Below are 24,341 nucleotides of genomic sequence, written 5' to 3' on the forward strand. Positions count from 1 at the left end.
TGCACAGCTGAGCCAGAGGGAGGGCCTCACGGGGCTGGGTGCTGTGGTTAAGTCCTCCTGGGTCAGAAGAGCAATGTGCATTGCAAAAGGAGCTTTCTCTACCGCTGGGGGTGTTTGTTTTAAAACTGGATTTGCAGGGTTTACTCTAGAGATTTGCATATTAGAGAGAAGCTAGGTGAGTCTTGGCTGGGCAATCTGCCAGTGTTTCATCTGATACAAGGGTAGATCTCGAGGCTGCTCCAAACTCATTGTTCTCTCTGTTCTGGGGATAGAGCTAGGCAGCGCTTTGGAGGTAACCTGTGTGCATCCCAGCCTGGGGGATTTTAATTGGCAGAATGCTGGTGTGTCAGGGAAGCAGGGTGCAATAGTGAGAAGGGTATAGGCTTGGAGTCACGCTTGGGTTCAGAGCACCGATTACTTGATTACTCTCTGTGTGTCCTTGCATGAGTTAGTGGACCTCTCAGCACCTCAGTATCCTAACCTATGAAATGGAGGTGGCAGCAGCTACTCCTGAGGGTGACTGGAATAATGCAAACACCTAGCATATATCGAATGCCTCAAGTATCCAGCAAATGTGCTTTCTCCCCAGTGGAGGAGAATTCTAGAAGAAAGCTCACTTACCTAAAAGGCATGTTGAATCCTCTCTTTCTAAAGGCAAAGAAGTCACCTTCAGGCTTCCATTTCCATCCCAGCCACTTAGGAGCGCTGTGGCCCAGGTGAGTTAGAGCCTCCCTGAACCTCAGCTGCCCTGGCCTCGAAGGGGGATTATCAGACCCACCTCGCAAGGCTGTGAGGGTTCAACACAGCTCAGCGCCTGGCACCAGGGGACGTAGGTGCAGACATGGCCGTCCACTGGGAGGTCATAGCCCCAAAGACTTGCCTGCATCGCAGCTCTGAGGGTATCATTTCCAGAGCCCCTCAAATAAGGCAGTTTCAATCCTTGCCCTGAGCATATATGGCTGAGGACTCAGGCCCACCAGCCTGTCCTCTAATGTTTCTCATCCAGGGACTCCTCAGTGAGGAATATATTAGCTCAAGTGGGCCCAGGAGACGACTTCCTCTGGCCCTACGTGTCGAAACTTCCCCTTCCCTCGAGCCCTCAGCCCCGAGGCCCTGGAAGCTCTGCTCCCAGCCCTGCCTGACCTGTGTAGGCTTTCTTATCCCCACAGCAGGCCAGGTGGCCACAGGAGGCCCAGTTCTGTGAGGAAGCACAGGCCAGACACCTGGTATTCCTGGCTGAGTTCCAGGCCCAAGGAGGGATGTCACCATTGTTTGGACACAAGCAGGCCCAAGAGCCTGCTTCCTCCTTCATTCAGGGGAGCATCTGCCCTGCGCTGGGAGCGTAGCCATGAGAAAGACACAGTCATGACATGACTGTGCAAACCGGAGGGGAGATGACCCATCTCCCAGCGTGGAGCAGGGTGAGAAAGGCTCCAACATCCAGATGGGGACCATGCTTGGCGATGGTGCTCACGACGACAGCTAATGTCACCACTTGTGAATCTCAGTTGACTCGGGGGCGAGAAGCCAGTGCCTTCATCTGTGTGGGCCACGTTATCCTTACTCACACAGAGGAGGGACCCCAAGCAACTGCAAGTCCCCCCGAGTGAAGGCCGCCGAGGAGAGGAGAAAAGAAGTTCCAGAAAATGGAAATTTGAAGCTGCACCAATTGTGGTGCTTTGAACTCATTAACCATCTGCCAGGCGATTCTTGGGAGCCCAGCACCATGTGAGGTGCAGCCCAGATTCTTTGATGACTCTTTCACAGCCCTGTGAGGATGCCAGTGGTCTTCCCATTTTATGAGGAAGCTGAGGCTCACAGAAGGGAAATGGTATATGTGAGGTTAATCTAATGTAATGTTAGATGATGGCCCACCTGAAGTCTCCAACCGTTCCAGCTTGTTCTAATTAACTAGCTGAGAATAACTAGAATTCAAAGGGGAAAGAGGTAGTGAAAAATACACCAGTTCTTCAAAAATTACATAAATATTGAAAGATACATAAAGGGTTGCAAAAGCAGTCCCATGGCCCTCCAAAACTACCAATTCTCAAAACACTAGTGACTGCGACCAGTATATTTCTGGCCAGATCATCAGATTGCCCAACTTTGCATTTGGACAAATGATTCCCAGCCAAATTGTAAGCTCTCCTCTTGACCAGCACCCCAGGAGCATACGTGCTTTTGCCTTTCAGTGCAGTAATCTCCTTGTTGAGAACCTCTGGCTCTTACTCTGAGGTCAAACCAGGATGAGTTTTCTGGAGGTTTCTACATGAGCAGAGTTTCCTTTCTTCCTCAGGATGCCGAGGTGTGGTCCACGGGCAGGAATTGGTTTGTGACCCAAGGAGCACAGCAAGTGAGAGTAAGCATTAGACACTTGTAGAGCAATTTGACATTGCCACACATCCAAGCGGGTGATCGTATTTCTAGTAATTCATTTTCATTGAATCCAGAAGTATGAGGCCACAGTGGATTCGAGATTTAAAAAGAAAAAGCAGAACCTGGTCATTCACCACCGATAGTTTGAGTTAGCAATCCATCTGGTCATGCCCTCACTGTCTTGGAGCCAATGAGACATCCTGCTGTCAGGAAAGAGGAGATAACCCAAGACCCCAGGGCAACGTCCACCTTCACACCAGTCTTTGGGGTGGGCTTCAAAGGCCCCCTCTCACCCCTTGAGACAAGCTCTTCATCACCTGGTCTCCTTGTGACCATTCACAAGTCCTGGTCTACCTCTTGGTCTTGGTGATGATCCTGGGCATGGTTTCCATTCGGTTGGGAAGGCATATGGGAGCACCAGTGCCACTTTCCGTAAGGGTGCCTTCATTTCATTATTCCTAAGAAAGCCTCTGTCACAGGTGGCAATGTGGATGCAGCTGGGAGAGAGGAGCCTTATGTGAATAAGGGCCCATAATGCGAGGAAGGACCAGGCTTGGATCCCCGGACCAGGCCCTGTGCTGATAGAACAACCGAGCCGGCCCGAGACTGCACCCCCAGCAACCTCAGGGCCCTCTGCTTGCTTCTTCTGTAACTGCTCCCGAAGTCAGGATTGCACAGAAGCTCAGCGGCACAAAGTGCTTATTAGCTAAGTGGTTACTAAGGTCTCATTAGGGACTTGTATTTAAAGCCCCACAAAGTACAGTCTTAATCTCTGCTCGCTCAGGGGAGGCAATGATTGCGCGAGGGTATGTGACATCACGTGGTGCCTTCCTGGGAGAGCGCCTCGGAGCCAGTTCACACACTGGGTCAGGGGAGACGGCCACACAAGGGGAGTGTGGGCAGGGAGGTGAATCTGACCTCCCCTCTTCATTTTGCTGTGAACCCAGGAAGGACTTGGTATTCTACAGCTCCTATCCGAGGGGCCTGTGTCGGGGGCCCCAGCAGGGGATGGAACATCAGGCAAATAATGGCATATTGTCCTGAGCCAGTGCACCTGAACCTCTCTTAGAAGCAGGAGCCAAGTTTCTTGGCATTTGTGAAATCCTGAAAATGGCAGAATGTATGCTTGGAAGCAGAATCCTAATCTCTCCCAGGTGGGGCCAGCGTTGGGGGGGGGTGGGGTGGGTAACTGGCCTGGCAGCTGCTGCCACTGAGAAGGAGGGAGCTTTGTCAGGTCTGAGGAGGTCCTGTCTGTCTGAGTCCTGGGATCAGACACCCCAGCAGGCCCCCGGCCACATTTTCCATAGTCCCCCAGAGCCCTGCATGTGGTCTGGCGCGACTGATCCAGAGTAGCTGCTGGTGTTGGGACTTCCTCAGTGAGAAAGGGGGCAGGCGTCTCCTGGGTCTTGTCTTTCTCCCCAGCCTGCTCGGCGTCCCTTCCGTCTGCGTCCTCTTTTAGTGCCTGTGCTTTTGCGGGCACCTGATGTGTTAGCCTCAGGTTCTGAGGGTGGGCCCTGCTCCCAGGAGTCGGGGGCTGTGGGCGCCGGCTGCCATTTGCTTTGCTGTCCCCTGAACTTCCTGCTTGATACTTGAGGCTTTCACAGCAGGTTCGACATGGCCTTCCAGGAGCGGTCTTGGGTTTAGATTGAGGGCCTTCCTTCGCCCCCGCACGTGTCACTGTTACTCGCCATCAAGATGGCTATCAACCTGTGTCCAAGGGCCTTCAGCCTAAATTGTTGCTCTCCGTGGCCACACCTCCCAGAAGCTGGATTCAGAGGCTGGGGGAGCGTCTGGAGCCTCCCTCCCTCCAGGGTCTTGGGATCAGGAACAGTGTTTATAGATATAATCTCATATTGTGCATTTTTGTCTCCCTGCAGGGGAGACTGCAGTATTCCCAGGCTGGCCTTTCAGAGCTGGTATGGAAAGAGGGAGCAAGTCGGGGTTTGCCCAGGGGTATATGTGTGATTGTGCTATGTCTGCTCGGGCTGTCAGCTCCCACCCCTTCCCCAGCTCCATGACACGCCGGTGGGGTTCCACGCATTCATGGGTAGGCATGGACCATCATGCCCTTGGGAGCACAGACACCCACAACCTGTCAGGCTGTGATCCCCGGAGCCAGCGTGGAGCTGACTAGCCCAGCACCATCTCTGGGGCCCTGGGCACTGCCGCCTGGAGCTCCCCATCTTTCTCCCTGTACCTGCCCAGTAGGGACCAACATTCACTCCCATTCCGGTCTCTGTTTTTGTCGGCAAGGTGGTCTGCGTCCTGACCTGACAGGACTCAGGTTAGACGTAGCCGTAGCTCCCTAGGGGACATGGGAGCTGCAAGGCAGGATGAGGCTGCCGAATTCAGAGGGAGAAGGGAGGGAGGAGTCAAGTTCATCTTGGTCCAGCCCTGCCAAGTGCCAGGCACTCACACACACGCTCTCTCACTCAGTTCCTGCCACAGCTCCGTGAGGCAGGCACTGTTTATCCCCATTTCACTAAATGAGGACACTGAGCTCAGAAGCTGAGGACTTTGCGCCCCATCTCAGAACTGGTTAGTGGTGGAGCAGATCTGGGAGTGGAGGGTCGGGGGCAGTTCTCATTAAACAGTAGCTCCTGGCCCTCCAGAGAGGAGGGGTCTTGGGGAGGGCGGCCGCAATGCAGCTGGCTTGTTTTCTTAGTGTGAAGGCCTCCCGGGCTTGGGCTCAGGAGACCTTAGCAGAGTCCTGGCTCTTCTTGCATTTATTTCTAAGTGGGCTTGGACAGATCCCTTCCTCTGGTATTTATTCCCCCTATCTGTGAACCAAGCAACTCAAACTCCTGAAGACCATGTACCCTGCAGGCCTCCATTTCTCTCTTTTCTCCATCTGCAGAGTGCCCACTGCCCGCTCTGGGCTGGTTAGGCCTCTCCCGGGACGTTGGGTGCCGTTTGCATGTGGGTGTGGAGCCCTCTCCCACCTCCAGCTTGTTCGTGTCTTCCTTCTCGGTGCTAACTGGCCTCTACCTTTGTCTCTGTCTGCTCTATCTCTGTTCTTGGGTAGCTGACAGTAGGGAAAGTGTCCAGCGGAATAGGGGCTGCAGCTGAAGTTCTGGTCAATCTGTACATGAATGATCACAGACCTAAGACTCAGGCCATCTCTCCAGACCTGGTAAGGATGTACACCCCACAGCCTTCACCCACAGACACTGGCTCTGGCCTCCCAGGGAGGGTGCATGGGACGCAGAGAGGATTGCCTGGCCCCTCTTCTCAGGGGGCGAGAGGGGCTGAGACCGGGCTGGATCAGAGCAGAGGTTAGCGGGAGGCTGTTCTTCCTTGTAGACAAACCTCACTCAGCCCCCTTGTGGGTCATTTCACAAAGCAGAGCATCTTCCCTGCTGGCTGGGGCTCTGGAGAACTCAGTGCAAAGGCCAGGAGGGGCCATCCGCGGAGGTGGACAACACTTACTGCCAATGTTTAGCATCCGATCTGGATTGGATTGAGAATTAAGTAATGGAGAAAACACCCCTTTCCTCTGAATTCTCCCCTTCTCCAATGACTCTGCTCATTGTCATCACCAGCAATTTGAGTTGACAGCTCTTTTGGTTTCCTTTTGGTACATTCCCCTGGAATCACCCAGGTGTGCCCCTTCTGCCCTGGGCCCTTGCCCTCTCCTCTCCCCCCTTGCATTTAGGAAGTTGACTGGCAGCCAACTTCAACACACAGAAAAGGGCTGCCCCTTCTCTGCAGTTCTCTTGAACAGTTTTATTACCATGAGCTTTCCCTGCCTGACCTATGTCACTGCAGGGGGACAAGGATGTGTAAAACATTCTTTCAGTGACCTCACTCTAGACGCAGGCAGTACTTAACTCCTGGGTCGGATTCCTGGAGACAGCATCCCTGGGCAGCATGTTTGTGAGGGACGCCCGCTCCATCAGACCAGGAGATGTCACTCTCACCCTGAAACCAGAATGGCCAGCCTGCCTGGGAGTACAGTTAACAGCTGCCCCTGCAGGGCTGGGGTCTGCGTGTCCTCCCCCGCCTCTTTCTTTGCTGAAGTGCCTGCAGTGCCTGCAGTGAGAAAAGCAACACACAGCCTGTGAGGCCCCACGACGCAGGCCGGCATCTCTACAAGGCCAGCCTCACATTTGAAGATGCGGTGTACGCCCTAACACACTGCTCTTCTCTCCCGATGCCCTGTGTCCCCCAGGAGTCCATACGGAAGGCGTTTCCCCTGAACCTGGGTGGCAGCGACACCTGTTATTTCTGCAAGAAGCGCGTGTACGTGATGGAGAGGCTGAGTGCGGAGGGCCACTTCTTTCACCGGGAGTGTTTCCGCTGCAGCGTCTGTGCCACCACCTTGCGCCTGGCCGCCTATGCCTTCGACAGTGACGAAGGTAACCCCCGGGGGCCGGGGCAGCACTCTTCTCTGGCCTGGGCTTCTGTCCCTTTGGGGGCTCTGGGACAGCCAGCACTTCCCAGGGAGTTTTGGTGTCATCAGGAAAGCTCCTCACGGAGCAGGGATCGCCTGCTAAAGAGAGAGGCCGCCTGTGGTGAGCAGGGGTCCTGAGGGAAGGGGAGCTGTCAGCACCAGGGGTGCATCAGCGTGGGGGGCACCTACCAGGCGACGAGTGCCTTATGGATGTTTTCTTACTCAGTCTCACCACTTTCAATTGCCCCTGTGTGGCTGAGAAAATCAAACCTGATAACCTATGTCACGTGCTCGACACCACACCTGACATGTAATAGAGGTTCAGTAAATGATGGCATATTCGTGTTATTATGTATAAAGTATGCATTGTAAAAATGGCAGTAACCGTAACATGCCCTCTGATAAGTGGCCTACCGGAGTCATCAATGAAAGAATTGCACTCATTGGAATGAGGGATTATTTTCTAATTTGCAGCACTTGATGTTTGCACGGTCATATAATGACAGTGCTTGTGATTCCATACCCTCAAACTAACTGCCTGGGTTCAAATCCAGACTATGCCACTTCTAGCCATATAACCTTGGGCCTGTTACCTAACCTCTTGGTCCCTCAGTTTCCTTATTTATAAAATGAGGATGATACTACTTAGCTCATAAGGTCATTATGAGGGTTGCTGGGTTAATTCCCGGGAAGGATTTAGGATAGTGTCGGGTATATTGAGTCCTACACAAGATTTGTCTACTGTTATCATTATTCCCATCACTATTGTCACTATTGTAACAGTGAGCAGAGAAGGCTTTTCTGGAAGGCACCCAGTAGTCCCGGGCAGTGGCCAGTGGCCCAGTGTGTGCCTCACTGGGTTTTTCTCTCCAACACTGCCACAGCCTGTTCTGCTCCTTTCCCACCCCCAGGGGTCCCAGAAGCAAGAGGAACTAGAAACAGAGTTGCTATTCTGGGCGGTCCATTTTGCGGCCTGGCAGCTTGCCTTGGGAAGGGACTTGGCCTGGGGGATTATCTGAGGGTTTCAGCCCCATCACTGAAAGCCCCCCACTGTTGCTGCAGCCTGCCCCGTGTCTGTGCCATTTCCTTAAGGCAGGTGATGGAAACCATTTCCCAAGTTTGCGCCTTCCTGGCCTTGTTTTCAGTAGCGGCGTTGTCTGACCTAGATGGTGGCAGGCACTTGGCTCATGTCCTGCTGTGTGGTTCTGCTTTACAGGAGAAAAACCTCTGTGTGTGTGTGTGTCTGTGTGTCTGTGTGTCTGTGTGTCTCTCTTTACAGGCAAGTTTTTCTGCAAGCCTCATTTCATTCACTGTAAAACCAACAGTCAGCAACGGAAGAGACGGGCAGAGTTGAAGCAACAAAGAGAAGTACGTTTTGTCTTGAAAGTGGTGGTGAAACAGGGAAGGCCCCTGATAGGAGAAGGTTTTCAAGGGTTCCTGCAAGTTAAGCCAATGTTTCTGGCTTTGGAGGGATTGAAAGTCAGGTGAAGAGGGCTCTACTCCCCGGCATGGAGGGTCCCTCTGCCTCAGTCTGTTCAGCCGGCCTCTGGGCTACGACCTCTCCTAGGGGAATGACTGCTACTTCTCATGAGAAGCCCAGAAGAGCTTTCCCACGTGCCAAGGATGGGGCTATATGCTTAGCCATGCAAAAGCCATGTAGCCCCCAGTGCCTGGGGCCCCCGTGACCACAGGGGCACTGTGAGCAGGGATGCCTGGTATAGAGCCAGCCCTCTGTGGTTTCCAAGTCCTTTCGCCAGGCTCTTGGATGTCAGCAAAGTGACTGGCCCGCTGAATTTGTGGATGGCTTATGATAGGGCCCCCTCGTACCTTCTCTGTGGCTTGATTAATCACCCACCTCCAGCAAGACCCACAACTTCAGCTTTTTTTCTGATTATACAAGTAATATAGGCTCAATATAGAAAAACGGGTAAATATAATCAACAAAAGTGTATAAAGAAGGAAAGTGAAATCACCCATCCTCACTCTATCCTGAGAAAATCCTAATTAACATTTTGGAACATTTCCTTGCAGACTTTTTTCCTATATGAATACAGTTGACCCTTGAACAGTGTGGAGGTCAGGGGCTCTGACTCTCCACAGGGTCGAAAATCCACATATAACTGATAGTCAGCCCTCCGTATTGGCAGTTCCTCCACGTCCGTAGATTCAACCAACCGTGGATTGGGTGGAACTGTAGTATTTACTATTGAAAAAAATCTGCATTTAAGTGGACCCATGCAGTTCACACCTGCATTGTTCAAGGGTCAACTGCTTGTTCTAACCCAGTGGGAATCCCATGTCTACAGTTTCATAGTCATCTTTTTTCACTAACACTATATTAAGAACAGTTTCCCATGACATTAAAAATGCTTTTGGAGCCTAACTTTTGATGCCTGTAAAAGATGGTTGATAATTTATTTGTGTCCTATATTGTTGGACATTTATGTTGTTTACTATTTTTACCTTATAAATATTTTTACGGTGAATGTCTTTGTACCCACATCTTTCTCCATATTTCAAATAGTTTACTTAGGATCAGTCATGAGAAATGGGATTGCTGAGTCAAAGGGCTTGTATGTTTTGAAGGCTCCAAGCAAAACTGACCCCTGTGATCAGTTTGCCGCCGCCCAGGAAAGTCATGCCCATGTTCAGCCTGCCCTTCAGCAGTGCAGGGGGCTGAGATTTGGGGGAGGGGGGCTGGTTGCAAATTGCAGGGTCTGCCACGTTCTCTATGTACTGGCTCTCTTCCTCTGCTTCATTGGAGGCGTCCTCTCTAAGCGTCACGGACTAAATGCCGTCACCTTGATGTCTTTCTCAGGAGGAGGGGATGTGGAAAGAGCAAGAAGCCTCTAGGCGAGACCCTCCTGCGGAAAGTTCTTGCGCTGCCGCCGCCATCGGCACACCGGAAGGCAGCCCCCCAGGTATCCCCAATTCCTTCTTTAGGAAGGTGCTAAGCTGGCCCCTCAGGCTGCCGTGGGGCCTGCTTCACCTTCCCCGGAGGCTGCTTAACTGGATTCAGGGACTCCTGCGTGCCGCCAGTCTGCATATCAGGGACAATGCTTACAACTACTGCTACACGTATGAGCTCCTGAGCCTCGGGCTGCCCCTGCTCTGGGTGTTCTCCGAGGTCCTGGCTTCCATGTACCGGGAGACCGAGGAGTCCCTCGAGGGCATCCGCGACTGGCTGCTCAGATGCTTACCGGCCAAGCTGCACTGAAGCCCAGCCCCAGAGTGCCGTAACATTTCCCGTGTAGATGGCAGCGTGTGCAGCCAGCTCAGGCACTGGCCAGGGAGCCCCACGCCCTTTAACCAGTTAGTTCAAAGCCAAAGAGTTTCCCGTCGGCCACCTGCACCTGGCCTGGTCGCGGTGCACGTCTGCTCCCGGTGCACAGGCCAGCACAACATGAAGGATATTTTTTTATACCTTTGTACTTTTATACCAAAGCGAGCCATATTTCTAGGTTTACATTTCAATTTTTAACTTTTAATAAGCCAAGAGAAAGCATCTTTTTCTATGAGCGTCGGTTTTTCTAGACACGGGTTTGACGTGTATAACTGGTATTACAAACCCTTTCCACGTTGTGGTCAGTTGTAATAGCTGCTGCCTGCAACATGAATGATTTGGGCTTCTATGTAAACCAAAACCAGTGCCTTTTGATTTATGTTCCTGGATACCACTTTTCAACAAGGGACAATTGTTTGCAACATGAAAGCATAATACTTTAGAAGAAAAAAATAGAAAGGACAGAAGAGGATTAAACCTACAGAAGCACATGGCAGTGTGTAGTCGCCTGTTATCTGTCCTCCCAGAGGGCGGAGGACTGTTTTGCTCACTTGTTTTGATGTAAAATAGTAGCGTAAAGGTTCCTTGCTCAATACCAAATCACAGCCAAATGATGTAGAACCACAGGGTTTCAAGCAGATTGCTACAAATATACATTTCCCTTCCCACTAATGAGCACGGCAGCGAAAGCCCATTGGCCCCTGACCACGTGGAGCTCCATCAAACTGATGCAGTGTTGAAGAGTTACGTCAGCTGGTGGCATTTTAAGCCCTCCTTATGAGGTCCCCAGCCCAGGCTGCAGTCTGAGCCAAGGCCACTCAGGGTCCACAACCATGAGGCTGAGGGAAGAAACTGCCCTTTCACATAATGTCCTTTGAGACTGAGGGCATTTGTTAGCACCTCAAGGTATTATTTCTGGGAAGTGTGGCCTGCCCCGTGAGCATGGCTTGCAGATGTCCTGGCTTCTTAGCCGCTCGGCTGCCATGCATATTTGGTCAAACAGTCAGAAACCATTTATTTTCACGCTGTCCTAGCAAAGGAATGCGTCTGACCTCCAGGGGGAAGCTCCCCTGTGTCTTGACTGTCAGGGGAGGCTGGGAGTGGACGCTATGACTGACTCATGCAAAAGAAATACACCCTATTAAGGGCAAAACAGGCCTTGGGCCCACCTGCATTCTTCTCTCTGGGCATCTGGAAGAGGCCTCAGCTCTCCCGACTCCACTTGCCTGGACATGCACGGCTGCTGAGGCTGGCTGAACAGTGGAGATGGCTGATAGAGAAAGGCCTTCTGCAGTGTTCAGTGTATCTAGAGTGGCTGGGCCAGAGACGGCTCTCTGCGTGTTATCCTAGAAAGATCCTCTAGGTTAAATAAGGATGGAGCCCGGTAGGTTAGGAGCCAGAGCTCTTGAGGCCTTTGAGATGCCAAGTTCTCTAGGGTGGGAAGAAGTGGGGAGGCATTTCTATAAACACTTCCCTAAGTCCTTGGGCAAATCAGGGGCATGGCTGCGGCCAAGTTCGTGGGAACTGGCGCCTCTGTCCTTGTTGGAACTGTTCTCGTCCTATGACTCGCATTGTGTTTTTCCAAATTTCTGCTGGTATTTTAATGTTCCGCATGGTGGGAGGAGCCCTTGATTCATTTTATGTTTGATTCTGAAAGTCACGACATAAACACATGCACAGCTGTGTCATTGTTATTCCCATCAGCTCAGGGCAGGGTGACATGCTTTGTGGGATGCTCCGTGAAGCCAGAGTTAGGATCTCTGAGAATGTCACTTTTGGCCATAAGGAGACTGGTTTGAATTACTCTGGCGAGACAGGGCGTGCCTGTCAGAAGCCTGAGATGTTTGTATGTTCTGAGACTTTGAACCTTTCTGGTGGGGCAGCACCAAAACACAAAGGTGGGTCCTGGGGGCGGATGTCTCTAAGCCTCCACAACATATTCAAGAATGAACATGGGGCTCGAGAGTAAAATTGGGGTAGAGGATGTGCAGGGCTGTGGAGGACGGGAGCATCGGCCAATCGCACGGATTCACTCTTGCAGATAAGTTGCTGCTCACTGCCAGAAAGGTTCATCTGTCCTAAGCAAGCCGTAACTTGTTTGGGGAAGTTTCTCTTTTTTTTAATGGTTGCCTCGTTTTCAATAACCGTGCCTTCTCGTGTTGCCTTGTTCCCCGCAACTAAATTCTCTTTTCTGTCTCTCTCTTTCCAACCTTGCACTGTGGCCGTCAGTTCATTTCAGCCTTCCGGTGCTACACCCACTTCTTGGCTGACACAATTCTGCTCTGAGGTGACTGGTTTTCTTGCCAATTTTCAGAGAGTGGTACTAACCCCTGACCCGCTTCCGTACCCCATGCCCCGCCGTGGCCTTGGTTGTGCTAACTGCGAGTGTCTTGCATACTAATGGGCTCATTCAGTGGCATGGTTGGTGAACAGCATGGAGTGGTGTTCAGCTCGAAAGCCGTTTCTGATTCCATCCCTCTGAGCCGGCTGCCCGGTCCACCCCAAGTGCCTGCCCCGCCTCCCCTCTGCGCCCTGCGGCCTGCGTGCATGGTTTTCTGGTTTGCGCTTACAAAGCCCCTCACCTTCCTGGGAGGGTTAACCCTGAATGTGAGACAGTACCATAGAGAGGGCGCTTCACCTTTGAAAAGAACTCTTTCATCTCTCAGCCTCTGAAAAAGCACATGCATACCAGCATCTTCTTCAGTTGGTTCTAATATAAAGGTTATCGATGAAAACCATAGGTGACTCTTTTCGGAAGGATTTAAAAAAAAAAAAATACTCCCAGGCTTCCTCACAAGCTTGACCCAGACTCTGTATTTTGGACACACAATCACAGTTTTCCTAGCAAATCCTTTCTCCACTGCAGCCTATACTTTACCTCCAAGGGCTTTGCTGTGGCTCTTCTGATCGCTCTGGGCTCATAAAGCCCTGGATGATACAGAAGCTTCAAGATGATACAGAGCAGTCATTGTCACAGACCAGGGATGCCTTTGAGAGATGACTCAGTTCGGCCCCAGGTCTGGAGCAGCGCATTTCAGTGCCCCCACGACTCTTTAGCTGGGGCGGCAGGACACTCAGAGTGCTTTGAAAGAGAAACGCGCCACGCCAAGTACAGTGGGGCTGCTGAAGGCCAGGCCTCGCAGTCTCGGGCTGCAGGTGGTGTGCGTCCCGCATGCGGCCCAGGGCCATGCTGACCCTCGCCTGTCTGCACAGCCCCGCATGCCGCATGGCTTCCTCGTAGGTGCAGATCCTAGCCAGGACCAAGTCACCGTTCTTGTCTTATCTTCTCTTGCAGAGTCTCCCCCCTTTTTAGAATGTCAACCAAAGAGTGCCCTCCTCCCTCCAGCCTCCTCCTTAGCTAGCCTCCCCACCTCATCACCATGCATGTTTGTGACCTTTGGTAGTCATTACAGTGCCACATGGAACCCTGTATTTTGCACACGGTGGACAATGTTTAGCTTTATTTATGGTATTTGATGCTGTAAATGAAAATAAATATGGTTCTTTATAAAGCTCATTGTTTCCTCTCTTCTTTGCCATGGAAGCTGCTCAAACCTCAAACACAGGGGTTGGTTGAAGGGGTCAGCCTTCCCTAAACTGGCGGGCCTTCACTTGTGGTGACATGGGACTCTCTGGGGCTGTGCTGGGTACTCTGAGAGGAAATATTACCCAGGGGTAATATTTGGAAAATATCACCCATGCTCCGGGGCCAGGCTTTGAGGGCTCTTCCTTGAAAACTCATGGTGCTTTTCTGCTATAGGTGCTGGGCATAGCTGGCTGAAGGTCAGAGTCACCTCAGCTGTCAGGAACAGGCTGTATTAACAGCTGCTTGCACCCATTTCCCACACACATCCAAGCAGTGGACCCGCAGGAGAGCTTTACTTGGGAACCTTACTGTAACTTAGATTCCCATGTGATAGAAGTTGGTCTTGAAAGTTTTGTGCTGGTCTAGCTGAGTGATGGGTGAAAGGTAAGGAGGAAGGACTGGACATTGGTTTCAGGATGGCAGTGAACATGGCAGGTGTGCTCATCCAGATGCAGAGCCATTTGTGATGCTAAGAGACCCGCCTTGCCCCCAAAGGCTCAGGTCACTCAGTGTCTTAGGCTGCAAGGCTCTGCCCACAGGGCCAGTCTGAGGACAGCACCATGGCAGGCTCTGGCCCAATTCCATTTGTCTTTAAGGGAAGGATTTGAAGTTTCACTCAACTAGTCTGGACAGTGTCAAAGAAATCTGGTCCTCAACCTCCCTAGGGTGGGATACCTCGCGTTGCCATGCTGGATGTGGCTGGGCTTCTGATGGTGGCATGAAAACTCATCTGTGAACTTCATGAGGGCCCTTGTATCTCTAAAGGGGCACTTCTGAGGCCCTGGGCCTCTGAGCCCTGTTGCTGGTGCCTGGAACTGCCTCCAGAGCTGCCTGTGGTCATGACCAAGTGTCTGTACTCTTACCCAAGTGAGATACTCTTGCCCTTCCCTAAAAGGAAGGGTGTTAGGGACTGAAGTCAGGAGCTGGGTTAGACAAGTGACTCATTCCTTTATTCATTCATCTATTCAAGTGTTTGTTGAATACCTACCATGCCCTAGGCATATTCTAGGTCCTAGAGGTACAGCAGTGAACCACACAAAATTCCTGCCCCTCCCTGCATCTTGGACTACATGTATCTCGGCGTTGTACTAGACTTGATTTGTTTTGTTTAGTTGTGCATGCACTTATTTGTTTATTTGTTCATGCACACATTTGTTTGCTCAGCTAATATGTACTGAGCATCTACTGTATGTTGGGAATATAGCAGGGAGTGAAACAGACAAAAATCCTCATTCTCGTGGAGCTTATAGTTTGGTTTTGATTTTTGATGTGAAGTTGGGTTAAAACAACATTTTCCAAAGTGTGACAATGGAACACTAGCTTCAAGAGGTGCTTTGTGAAAAAAGGGTTCCATGGTCACAGAGTCTGAGAAACGTTTTATACTAATCATGGCAGTCCTCCCAATTCTTGGCGATCCACAAGATTCATTAGCATATTGAAGTCTGAGGAGTCCTCCAGTAAAGAAGCCTAATTAACTTTGTTCAAGTGGGCTTTCCCGTACCTCTTTGAAGTGAGTTTTTTGTTTGTTTGGGGGGAGTTTTTGTTTTGCATATTACATTCTACATAAGTGTTTGGTAGAATATTCTTTATCCAAAAACACTGGATGGAAGAATTAAAATAAAAAATGTAAATAATAGAATTAAGTATTAAATAGAATTAAGTACTGGTGAAATAATGGAGTGGTAACTTTCTAAACTTTAAAACCTCTGATGGAAAAAAATTACAGAGGAAAAACATGGCACAAATCTGACTTACAAACATTTTAAAAACTTAACATAAAAATAAAAATGAAAATATTCAACGGGCAGTCAGACTGGGGAAAAATCTGAATTCAATGTGATGACAAAGATGTTCATTGCTGTGGCATTTAGAAAGTTCCCGCAAAGCGATGGTCTCAGGTGCCTTGCACATGATATTTGTTGATTAAAGACCCAATAATAAATGGGCAAAGGCTGTGCATGGACAGTTCACACTCAAGCAAATTTTAAAAGAAAACACTAAAACAACAAGCATTTCCAAAAATGTTCTAACTTGGCTTTCAAAGGAATGTAAATTAATTATGCTGCACCCACTGAATAAGTAAAGGAATAGTGAAGTAGATCGTAAGAAAAAATATGAACTTAATCACTAGTATTAAGTGTAAAGTTAAATGGGAACCATCTTTTCTGGAAAGCAATATGGCAACAAGTATTATGACCCATAAAAGGGATCCTGACCTCTTGGCCCAGTAATCACACCCCAGGAACTGATCCTAAAGAAATAATCCAGCCAAAGAAAGAAAATCCCTGCAACCTGAATATTGAGTAGAGTAAGGGGGTCAAGCAAAGCGGGTGGGGGTGAGCCATTCTCCTCTATTTCTGAGAACTCATTCACTTTCAGAGCTTTTTCTTTCATCCCTTAAATAAGTGAAAGAAGCGACTGCCACTTTCACTGCCCCAAGGCCACTGTTTCCACAGGGCCAAAGACTTTCTGTGCGGTCCCTCATTAGCTCGTCACCTCCTGGTGGCAGCCTTGAGTTGGCACTGACATTACAGTTCACTGATGCTAGAGGTGACCTAGAGCAGCATCTTCAACTGTTGAGGAGCCCAGGCCAGGAATCAGGTGCTGCTCTCATGAGAGCCTTGGCACAGGGGAAGGCCCTGGCCTTGGCCGAAGACCGGCTTTGGCCCCAGGACTTCGTATTGACTCAGAGGCACCGGGCGAACCCCTTCTGTGAACGGGGCTAACCATGCCTCTGGCAGAGGGTTTGGGGAAGGCAGAGTCAGTGAGCTGAGCGTGCCCAGCAAGAGTTCTTGCTGAGTTCTAGGGAGCACTTTCCTGGGTTCGTGCAGCAGCAAGTGCCCTGAGGGAGGCATTCTAGGTCAGCTGGGGCTCAGAGTCTGACGGGACATCTTCTGGTTGGGGACTAAACGGGTCTCAATTCACATGGAGTGGCAACATCTGTTGTTCTCTAGTTTTCTGGTCCCCCAGCTCTCTTGAAGGTGACTGGTTATCTCCCTTTAGGCACGCTGGCCCCAGCTTGAGCCCCTTCTCTCCTGCCACCTGCTGGCAGCACTTCAGTTTTGCTGTAGTGAGTGCCTGAGTCTCAGCACGGGAGCCTCCTCCAGCTCTGGCTCGGGCTGCCTGCTCACCATCTCCACTTAGCCGTCTACTGAAAGTCTCCAACTTGGACGTCCACCCCCAACTCCTGATCTTCCCCTGAGACAGACGCTACCCTTGGCATTTGCTGTCTCTGGACACGGCACTTCCATTCTTCTTGTTGCTCAGCTCAGAGCCTTGGCTGGAGTCATTCTTGGCTCTTCTTTTCTTGGCCCCGTGTCCAGTCCATCTGTGAATTCTAAGTACAGCCAGAGTCTGTTCACGTCTCACCACCTCCATGCTACCGCCTGGCCCCAACCACTGTCATCTCTTCCTGTGTTATTCCGGTGACCTTCTCTAAGCTCTCCTTCTAGAGAGCTCTCCTTACTCCATTCAACCTGTTTTCAACACAACAGCTATAGAGGAATCTTGTTAGAACTTAAGTCTGATCTCTCCTCTGCTCCAAACTCCAGCAGCTCCCCAGCTCACTTAGCGTGAAAGCCAAAGGCATACAGTGGGGACACCTGGTAAGTGCAGCCGGGCAGGACAGCCATGCCCCAGTATGGCAGGTGGGCCTGAGGCCCAGGGCTACCTATCAATTTACTCATCACCTGAAGACCCCCTAGAAACTGGCATTCCCAGTAGTACACTCTCAGAAGCCCCGGGATGGCAACTGTGCTGTCTTTAGGCACCTGTGCTTTTATCTTTTAAAGGGACATGCACTGCAAAGGACCTTGGTACTGGATAGACACATGTCCCTCCTAGAGCAATTAGGTGGAGGGAACACCTGACACAGACCCCTTCCGAGGTCCCTCCTCCATCCTGCTGAGGGCTTGTCAGTGTCCCTTCACTCATCACAGCCCACCTTGAAGGAGGGCAAGGAGACTCCACTATGCTTAGTTTACTGGACATCTGCCTATTTGCTCTCAGATACGCTCCCTGCCCTTCCCCTGCTCTGCTCTGTATTAGAGAGGTGTAACCCTTGCAAAAGACATTTCCCAAGCTCCCTTGCGAACTGGTTTCCTACTAAGTTTGACCGTTAGGACGCGCGAGTGGGAGAGTGGAGGGCGGAATCGAGGGAGAAGCCAGGGTGTTCCTCCTGTCCCTCTGCATCCTGGGCAGTGCTGTGTCTTTTTTGTGGTACCCGCCTCCTACTGCATGGCCCTGGCCTCTGGACTCATAGCACCAGCTCCTTCCGGTGTCCCCCTAGCCAGTGGCTTCCTGCCATTACTCATCTCTGGGTTGCCTCACGTTCCCCATTTGGCTTTCCAGCTCATCCAATACCATCGTTATTAGTCTCCTATATTAACTTTACTCTGTTGAACTCCCTGGCTTGGGGTCTATTTTCCTGACTGATAAACTTAGTTCCATTGCTCTTGTTAAACTTTTTTCTTCCAAGAGAACTGTGGGCAAGACAGCAGAGGGAGCTTTTCCAAGCCCAGAGGCAAAAGTGGCTCTGGCAGTTAGGAGCTGTGTGACCTCGGACAAGTGAGATAACACCTCTGAGCTTCCGGTTTCCTAATCTGTAAAATGGGCTTAATAACTGTATATAGGAGAACATGTTGTTTTGTTGTCTCCCTGGGTTCTGGGGGAGAGTGGAAGGGTCTCCAGACTTGGGGAGAAAACAGGAACAAGTTCACCAGCAGAAATGGGGCAAGGGTCCTCACGCTGACACTGCAGCAGTGGCCTGGCCATGAAAGAGCCTTGGCACTTGGCTGCTGGGGGTGGTGTGCGAGGACAGACATTTCCCTGGACACTGCCTGGCTCTGCCTGTGGAGTCTCGTCTTTTACCAGGGAGCAGGCATCTGGCCGGAGCAACGGGAGGAGACTGAGATGCTCAGCTCTAAGCAGACCTCCTTCCCTCCAGGAGGCCAGGGCAGCTGCCCTGGGAGGCGCTGGATCATTCTCACCCCCGCCGCCATGCACCTCCTCCCCAGGCAGCCCCCAGCCCCACTGAATTCTCCCTACGAGCACAGATGACTTCAGGCAAAGTCAGGACAAAGAGCAGCCGGGCCTGGGCGAGGCGGCACAGGTGAGCACGCCCAGGCCTCTTACCTGCGGCTGCCCATAGACACACTGCTCTGTGTCCAGGGGTGGCCGATCCGGCTCACTCTCGGAGCGGCCCTGGCTGAGTTACTGTCTGACACCACGTCCTCTCACTCACACAATGAAGACGATCATACTGTCCTTTCAGGATGGGGGGATGTTAGAGAAGATGAGTGCAAACTGATAAAGAGACATGTGGGCCCTGGATGACGAGTTGGGGCTGCTTGTGTTACTGCCTTTAGATTACTTCCGTTACTAGTACTAGTACCACTAGAACTACCACTACGGGTCTGTGCATGTGGCCAGGGATCCTCAGGGGAAGGCAGTGTCTGGAGGTAGAAGTTTGAGTGGAGAAATTTCCTCCTGGGGGGCAGCAGTGGACCTGAGACCCAGCAGTAGCCCGTGCCCTGGGCCTTGCGGGGGCAGAAGGAGGGGAGGAACATGTGCTCCTTGGGGGCTTTTTGCCTGGGCGAGGTGGTGACCGGAGGAAGCACCAGCTTCTTTTCCACAAAGTCTACACCTCCAGGTGCCCCTCGCCCCTCCACTGATATCCAGGCTGCACTGTCAGAGGCGCTGGCCCTGACCCTGCTGCACTGAGGGATCATCATGCAGCCACATCCCCACCCCTCCAGAAGCCCAGGGAGCCAGCTGAGCCCTTACCCTGGTCCGTCCCTCAGCCCTGCTGGCAAAGTCAAAACTCTCTAGGAGAGAGGGGGAAGGAGGAAAGCAGACCTGGGGTGTTCCTTGCAGGTTTGGGCTGGTCCCTGAGGTACAGGGGCCGTGGGTCTGTGACCAGCTGCAGGTAAGGGCTCCGGGCGTGCTCACCTGTGCCGCCTCCCCCAGGCCCGGCTGCTCTTTGTCCTAGACTTTGCCTGAAGTTATCTGTGCTCTTAAGGAGAATTCGGTGGAGCTGCACAGCTCACCTCCACTGCCTGCAGCTGCCCGTCCGGCCAGGCTGCCCTCCGCTCCCTCTCCCCTCTTCTCCACTGCGCGTGCTCAGCTGATAGGTCTCTTCCCGTTATCACAGCTGCCTCCTCACGGTCGCCCTCTCTCCTCCTTGTGGGCCCTCCCGTCTGCCTTCCACTCTGCAACCAGGGCCGTCTTTCTGAGAGGCAAATCTGATAATGCCAACCCCCAGCTTCCAGCCCTTCACTGGTCGCTCCCAGAGCAAAACCTACCCTCCATTTCGCCATTCAAGGCCCTTCCTGGTTTGATGTCAAAGCAATCATTTCCCACTGGTTTGGCCAGTTTCCCACTGGTTTTCCGCTTTCTGTACCCTTTTGCCCTCCAGTCGCATGGACTTATTTTCCATTCCCATGCAGTTGGCAGTGCTTTCCCACTTTGCTCTTGTGCCCAGGGGTCTGCCACCTCTCCCTTCAAATCCTACTCATCCTCAAACCCCATTAAAACGGTGCCTTCTACCCAAAGTCTTTATTGCATAGAAGTCAGATCTCCCTCCCCTCCCACCTCGTCTTGGCCTCACTCTTTGTGGTCTACCTTCTAATGCAGATATTTGTGAACAGACCTTCTTTCCCCTGTGGGGCAGAAAGAGACCCTTGAGGGCAGAAGGAGACCCATGGCTGATTTATCTCCAAATCCCCAGCACAAGCCTGGATCAGAGGAGGGCACAGTAGCTTCTGTTGACCCTATAAGTATCTGTGCACAGAGCTCACAGGCACGTACACCTATACTCAGATATAAACCAGGTATAGAGCCGGGTCTCTGCTACAGCAATTCTGTGTAACAAGCCTCCCAAATCTTAGTAGCTTGTAACATCATTTTTCTTGCTCATGGTGTCTATGGGTTGGCCGAGTGGCTCTGCTTCGGGCTGCAGGTGTAAGGGTGACCTGGGCTCTCATGGGATCGGCTAGACCGTAGGTTGGCTCCAGATCTGTTCCATGTGCCCACAGTCGGGGACCTAGGCCGCTGAAGGGGCAGCAGCCATCTGGGACGAGCTCTTCTCATGGCCAACGAGCAGGAGTGTGAGTGGACTAGCCAAACAGCAAGGCCATTGAAAGCCACTGCTCATGTCACACCCACTGATTTCCACTGGTCAAAGCAAGTCTCACGGCCAAGCCTCTTGTCAACTGAGCAGGGAAGCTCACCCCATCTACTCCAGTGGGAAGGAATGCAAGGTCATAGGACAAACCACAACTCTGTTATGGGGAGGAAGTGAAGAACTGGGGACGTATTCCAGTCCAAACTCCCAGAAGAATGGCCAGATGCATTGCTGTCCGTTTGTGGCTTTGTTGTGCTCACAGACATACAGATTGGTCCCCGTCCTTTGATGAAATGTCCGACCGAGTGCTGGTGTCTTAACCTCTCTGTTCACCTGTTTTCTCCGCAGCAAAATGGGGATAATACTACTTTTCTTAGAAGCTCGTGTGAAATTCAATAGACTTATTACATGTTAAACACTTAAACAATCCTTGATAAAAGTACTCAATAAAAGGAAGCTGCTGCTATTATTATAACTACACAGTCAAGCATCCAATTATAATACCTGCTCCCCAGATGCTCCTCCTCTGTCCACAGCCACACCAATGCAAAAGGGTGCATACATGTCCTCACAGCAAGCAGGCACTGTACCAGGGCTTGCAAACTGGCAAACCACTGGCTGCATCTGGTTGTAGACGTGTTTCGTTGGACCTGTACAGTATTTTAAAATGTGAGGCATTGCACATAAAAATCAAAATTTCTTGAGATGATAAATAAAGAGTAGATAACATCTCCCAGAAAGAGTGTGTGAGGTGAAAAAAGTGAGAGGGCCCAGGTAGAAGCATGAAGAACCCAGGACTTAAGGGTTGGCTAGAAGTCGGGATGGCTGAGATGGAACGGCCAGCTAGGCAGGGAGAGAAAGTGTCCCTGGGAGCAGGGAGGGCTCAGAGGGCAAGAGCTGCAGGAGGACCCCAAAGCCTTGTGAATTGGATTTAGCAACAACAAGGAGGGCACTAGGGACTTTGTGGGGGGCAGTTCGGGTAGTGGAGGCATAGGCAGGATTATAGGGGATTGAGGAGTGAGTGGTGGGAGGTGAGGAAGTGGAGAAATTGAGTGCAGCAAACTCTTCCCAGAAGATTGGCTGGGAAGGAGGAAGAAGAGTTGGCTGGGGAGTGGGGGGAGGTGGGAACTGGGATTAAAAATGGTCTTCTTAAAACCGGAGAGGTTTCAGCATATGTTAATACTGATGGAAAAGGTCCAGTAGACAAAGAATTAATGACACAGGGAAGAGGAGATAATGGTCCTTAGTGGGGGGGGGGGGCAGTGTAGGAGGAACCAAGTTCAAGTGCAATGTCAGCCTTAGAGAGGAGAAAGGACTCCTACCCCACTGTGACCAGAGAGGGGGTCGCGGAGCCAGTTAGTGGCCAAGAGGGATCTGGGACTTGGGCTGCCTGTCTTGCTGATTTATTCATTCATTGATTCATTGATTCATTTAACAGGTATTTATTATTGAGCATCTACTCTTCACCAGGCACCATTCTAGCAAGAAATGAAAGAGGCGAAAATCACTGCTTTTATTCTAGGCATGGGAGAGAAATAACAAACAAAATAAATGGGAAAAGTGTATAGTTTATTAGAAGGTGCGATGTGCTATGAATAATAAAGAGGAAAGGAAAGCGCTGAGGGTGTGGGTTGCAGTTTGAGGAGGATGGTCAGGGTCACCTCCTTGAGAAGGCAACAGTTGGCCAAAGGTTTGAAGCAGGTGGGTGAGCGAGCCCTGCTCTCTGGGGGCAGCGTCCCCAAGGAAGAGGCAAGAGCCTCTGAGCCGGGGCTGAGATGGGGTGCGTGCTGAGTGCGGAGGGACAGCACAGGGGTCACGTGGTCGGAGCAGAGAGCCGGGGGCAGCACTGGGAGATGAGGTCACAGGGGCCCTGGAGGATTGTGACAGGGGGTGGCGTGATCTGACTTCCATGTTAACAGACACTCGGCAGCTGTGTTGAGAATAGACTGAGGGGTGGGGCATGGCCAGAGGGAAAGCAGGGAGACCAGTAGAGGCCGTGTCTGTAACCCAGACAAGAGATGATGGTGGCTGGGGCCAGGGTGACAGCAGAGGAGGTGGTGACAGGTGCCTGGATTCCTGACGTATTTTCAAGGTAGAGCCAACTGGATTTGCTGATAGCTTGAGTGAAGAGTGAAAGAACAAAAGGAGTCAAGGATAACACTGAAGTGTTGCCTGGAGCAACCTGAAGGCCCAAGTTGCCATTTACCAAGATGGGAAGGCCATGCGGGAGGCAGGCTTGGGGAGAGGCAGAGATGGAGAATTCCATGGGCATGAGTGTGATGTGTCTACGGGACATCCACCTGGAGATGCCAAGTAAGCAGTGGCGTATACGCATCTAGATTCAGGGGAATGTCCAGGCTGGAGAGAGACATGTGTGAGTCATTGTTGTCTAGGGTTATTTAAGGCTGAAACCAGATGAGATCATCAAGGACGTGAGTGTAGATGAGAAGAGAAGAGGTTCAAAGACAGTCCTGGGACCATCCAGTGCTGAGAGGTCACGGCGTGGGGCGGGGGCAACCAGTGAAAGAAACAAAGAGAGAAGGAGGTAGCCAGTGGGGAGGAGGGAGCCAGGCTGTGCTGTCCTGGAAGCTGAGAGAAGAGCTGTTTCTAGAAGGAAGGAGTGATCAGCGGGGTCAGAGGCTGCTGGTGTGTCAAGTAAGATGAGAAATGAGAAGTTACCACTGGGTTTAGCAACACATTGGACATTGTGATTCTGATAACAGCAATGCAGAGGCTGGTGGACCTGGGATGGGACCTATGGACATTTCAGACCCTCCTCTACTCTTAAGTCGGACAGTGTGTACGTTTGTGCCCTGCACACAAGTCATGTGCTCTAAATGCTGGGGTGTCTGGTGGGCTAAGTGGTGGGGATCCAGTGATGGCACGGTGGATGAGGTCCATCTTAGAGTGTCCACCCAAGCCTCTGGAGGAAGGGCAGGCGCCCTATGGGGCGGTCCATTCCCACCATCTCTCTAGACCCTCTTCTCCTCTCAACAGATGAGCCAACCTCCCCCAAGAAGCCCAAGAGTGTCCCGGAGCTCGAACATGGGGATATGGCTGGTGGAGCCGCCTCCCGCCTGCCCTCTGAGTGGACCTCAGTGAGGATCAGCCCTGGGGAGGAAGTGGTTGGGCAGGACGTGCTGGCTGTGCGTGTCCTGGTCACCAGTGACAACAGCAGGTACGTTCGTGCTGCTGCAGGATGGGGGCAGGATGGGTTGGGCAACGGGACAGCATTCGGGAGCTGGTCTTATCCCCACTCACTTGCAGTATGACCTCTCTGTGCCTCCATTTCCCCATCTGTAAGATGGGATAATCCATAGGGAGTTGTCAGGATCGAAGAATTAACATGTCAAGGGTGTAGAACAACCCAAAGAAGCTTAAGTAACAAAGGCGAATATGTTGGATTTACAGCCATCCACGGAGAGGCCCGTATGTGGAACTCTTGGCTGCTGGGGGCCTCAGCCTACATCCATAGATTCATGTCTGCATATCAAGATTTCAAGGTTGGGCTCCAACTGGTACTACTCACATTGCATTGGGGCTAATCGATGAACTGGACCGGGCTGCTGTTGTGACCGGC

At 51.6% G+C, this 24,341-nt stretch overlaps 1 protein-coding gene across 5 annotated transcripts in view; it reads left to right on the plus strand.

Annotated features, from left to right (window-relative positions):
- MICAL2 (microtubule associated monooxygenase, calponin and LIM domain containing 2) overlaps nt 1–24,341 on the plus strand; it is a 218,993-nt gene that overhangs the window by 129,043 nt on the left and 65,609 nt on the right. For 2 of the 5 annotated variants that reach the window (XM_059931148.1, XM_059931150.1), the window contains 3 exons: nt 6,548–6,734; nt 8,049–8,137; nt 9,588–12,327. In XM_059931148.1, coding sequence (XP_059787131.1) covers nt 6,548–6,734; nt 8,049–8,137; nt 9,588–9,986 — 675 coding nt within the window. In that variant the 3' untranslated portion in view covers nt 9,987–12,327. Of the gene's footprint in view, nt 1–654; nt 708–2,571; nt 2,582–5,401; nt 5,510–6,547; nt 6,735–8,048; nt 8,138–9,587; nt 12,340–13,347; nt 13,504–23,758; nt 23,940–24,341 lie in introns of those variants that run through there. The other 3 variants (XM_059931145.1, XM_059931149.1, XM_059931146.1) reach the window with 3 other exon arrangements.

Source organism: Balaenoptera ricei, chromosome 8 (assembly GCF_028023285.1).
Source record: "Balaenoptera ricei isolate mBalRic1 chromosome 8, mBalRic1.hap2, whole genome shotgun sequence".
Lineage (NCBI taxonomy): Eukaryota > Metazoa > Chordata > Mammalia > Artiodactyla > Balaenopteridae > Balaenoptera > Balaenoptera ricei.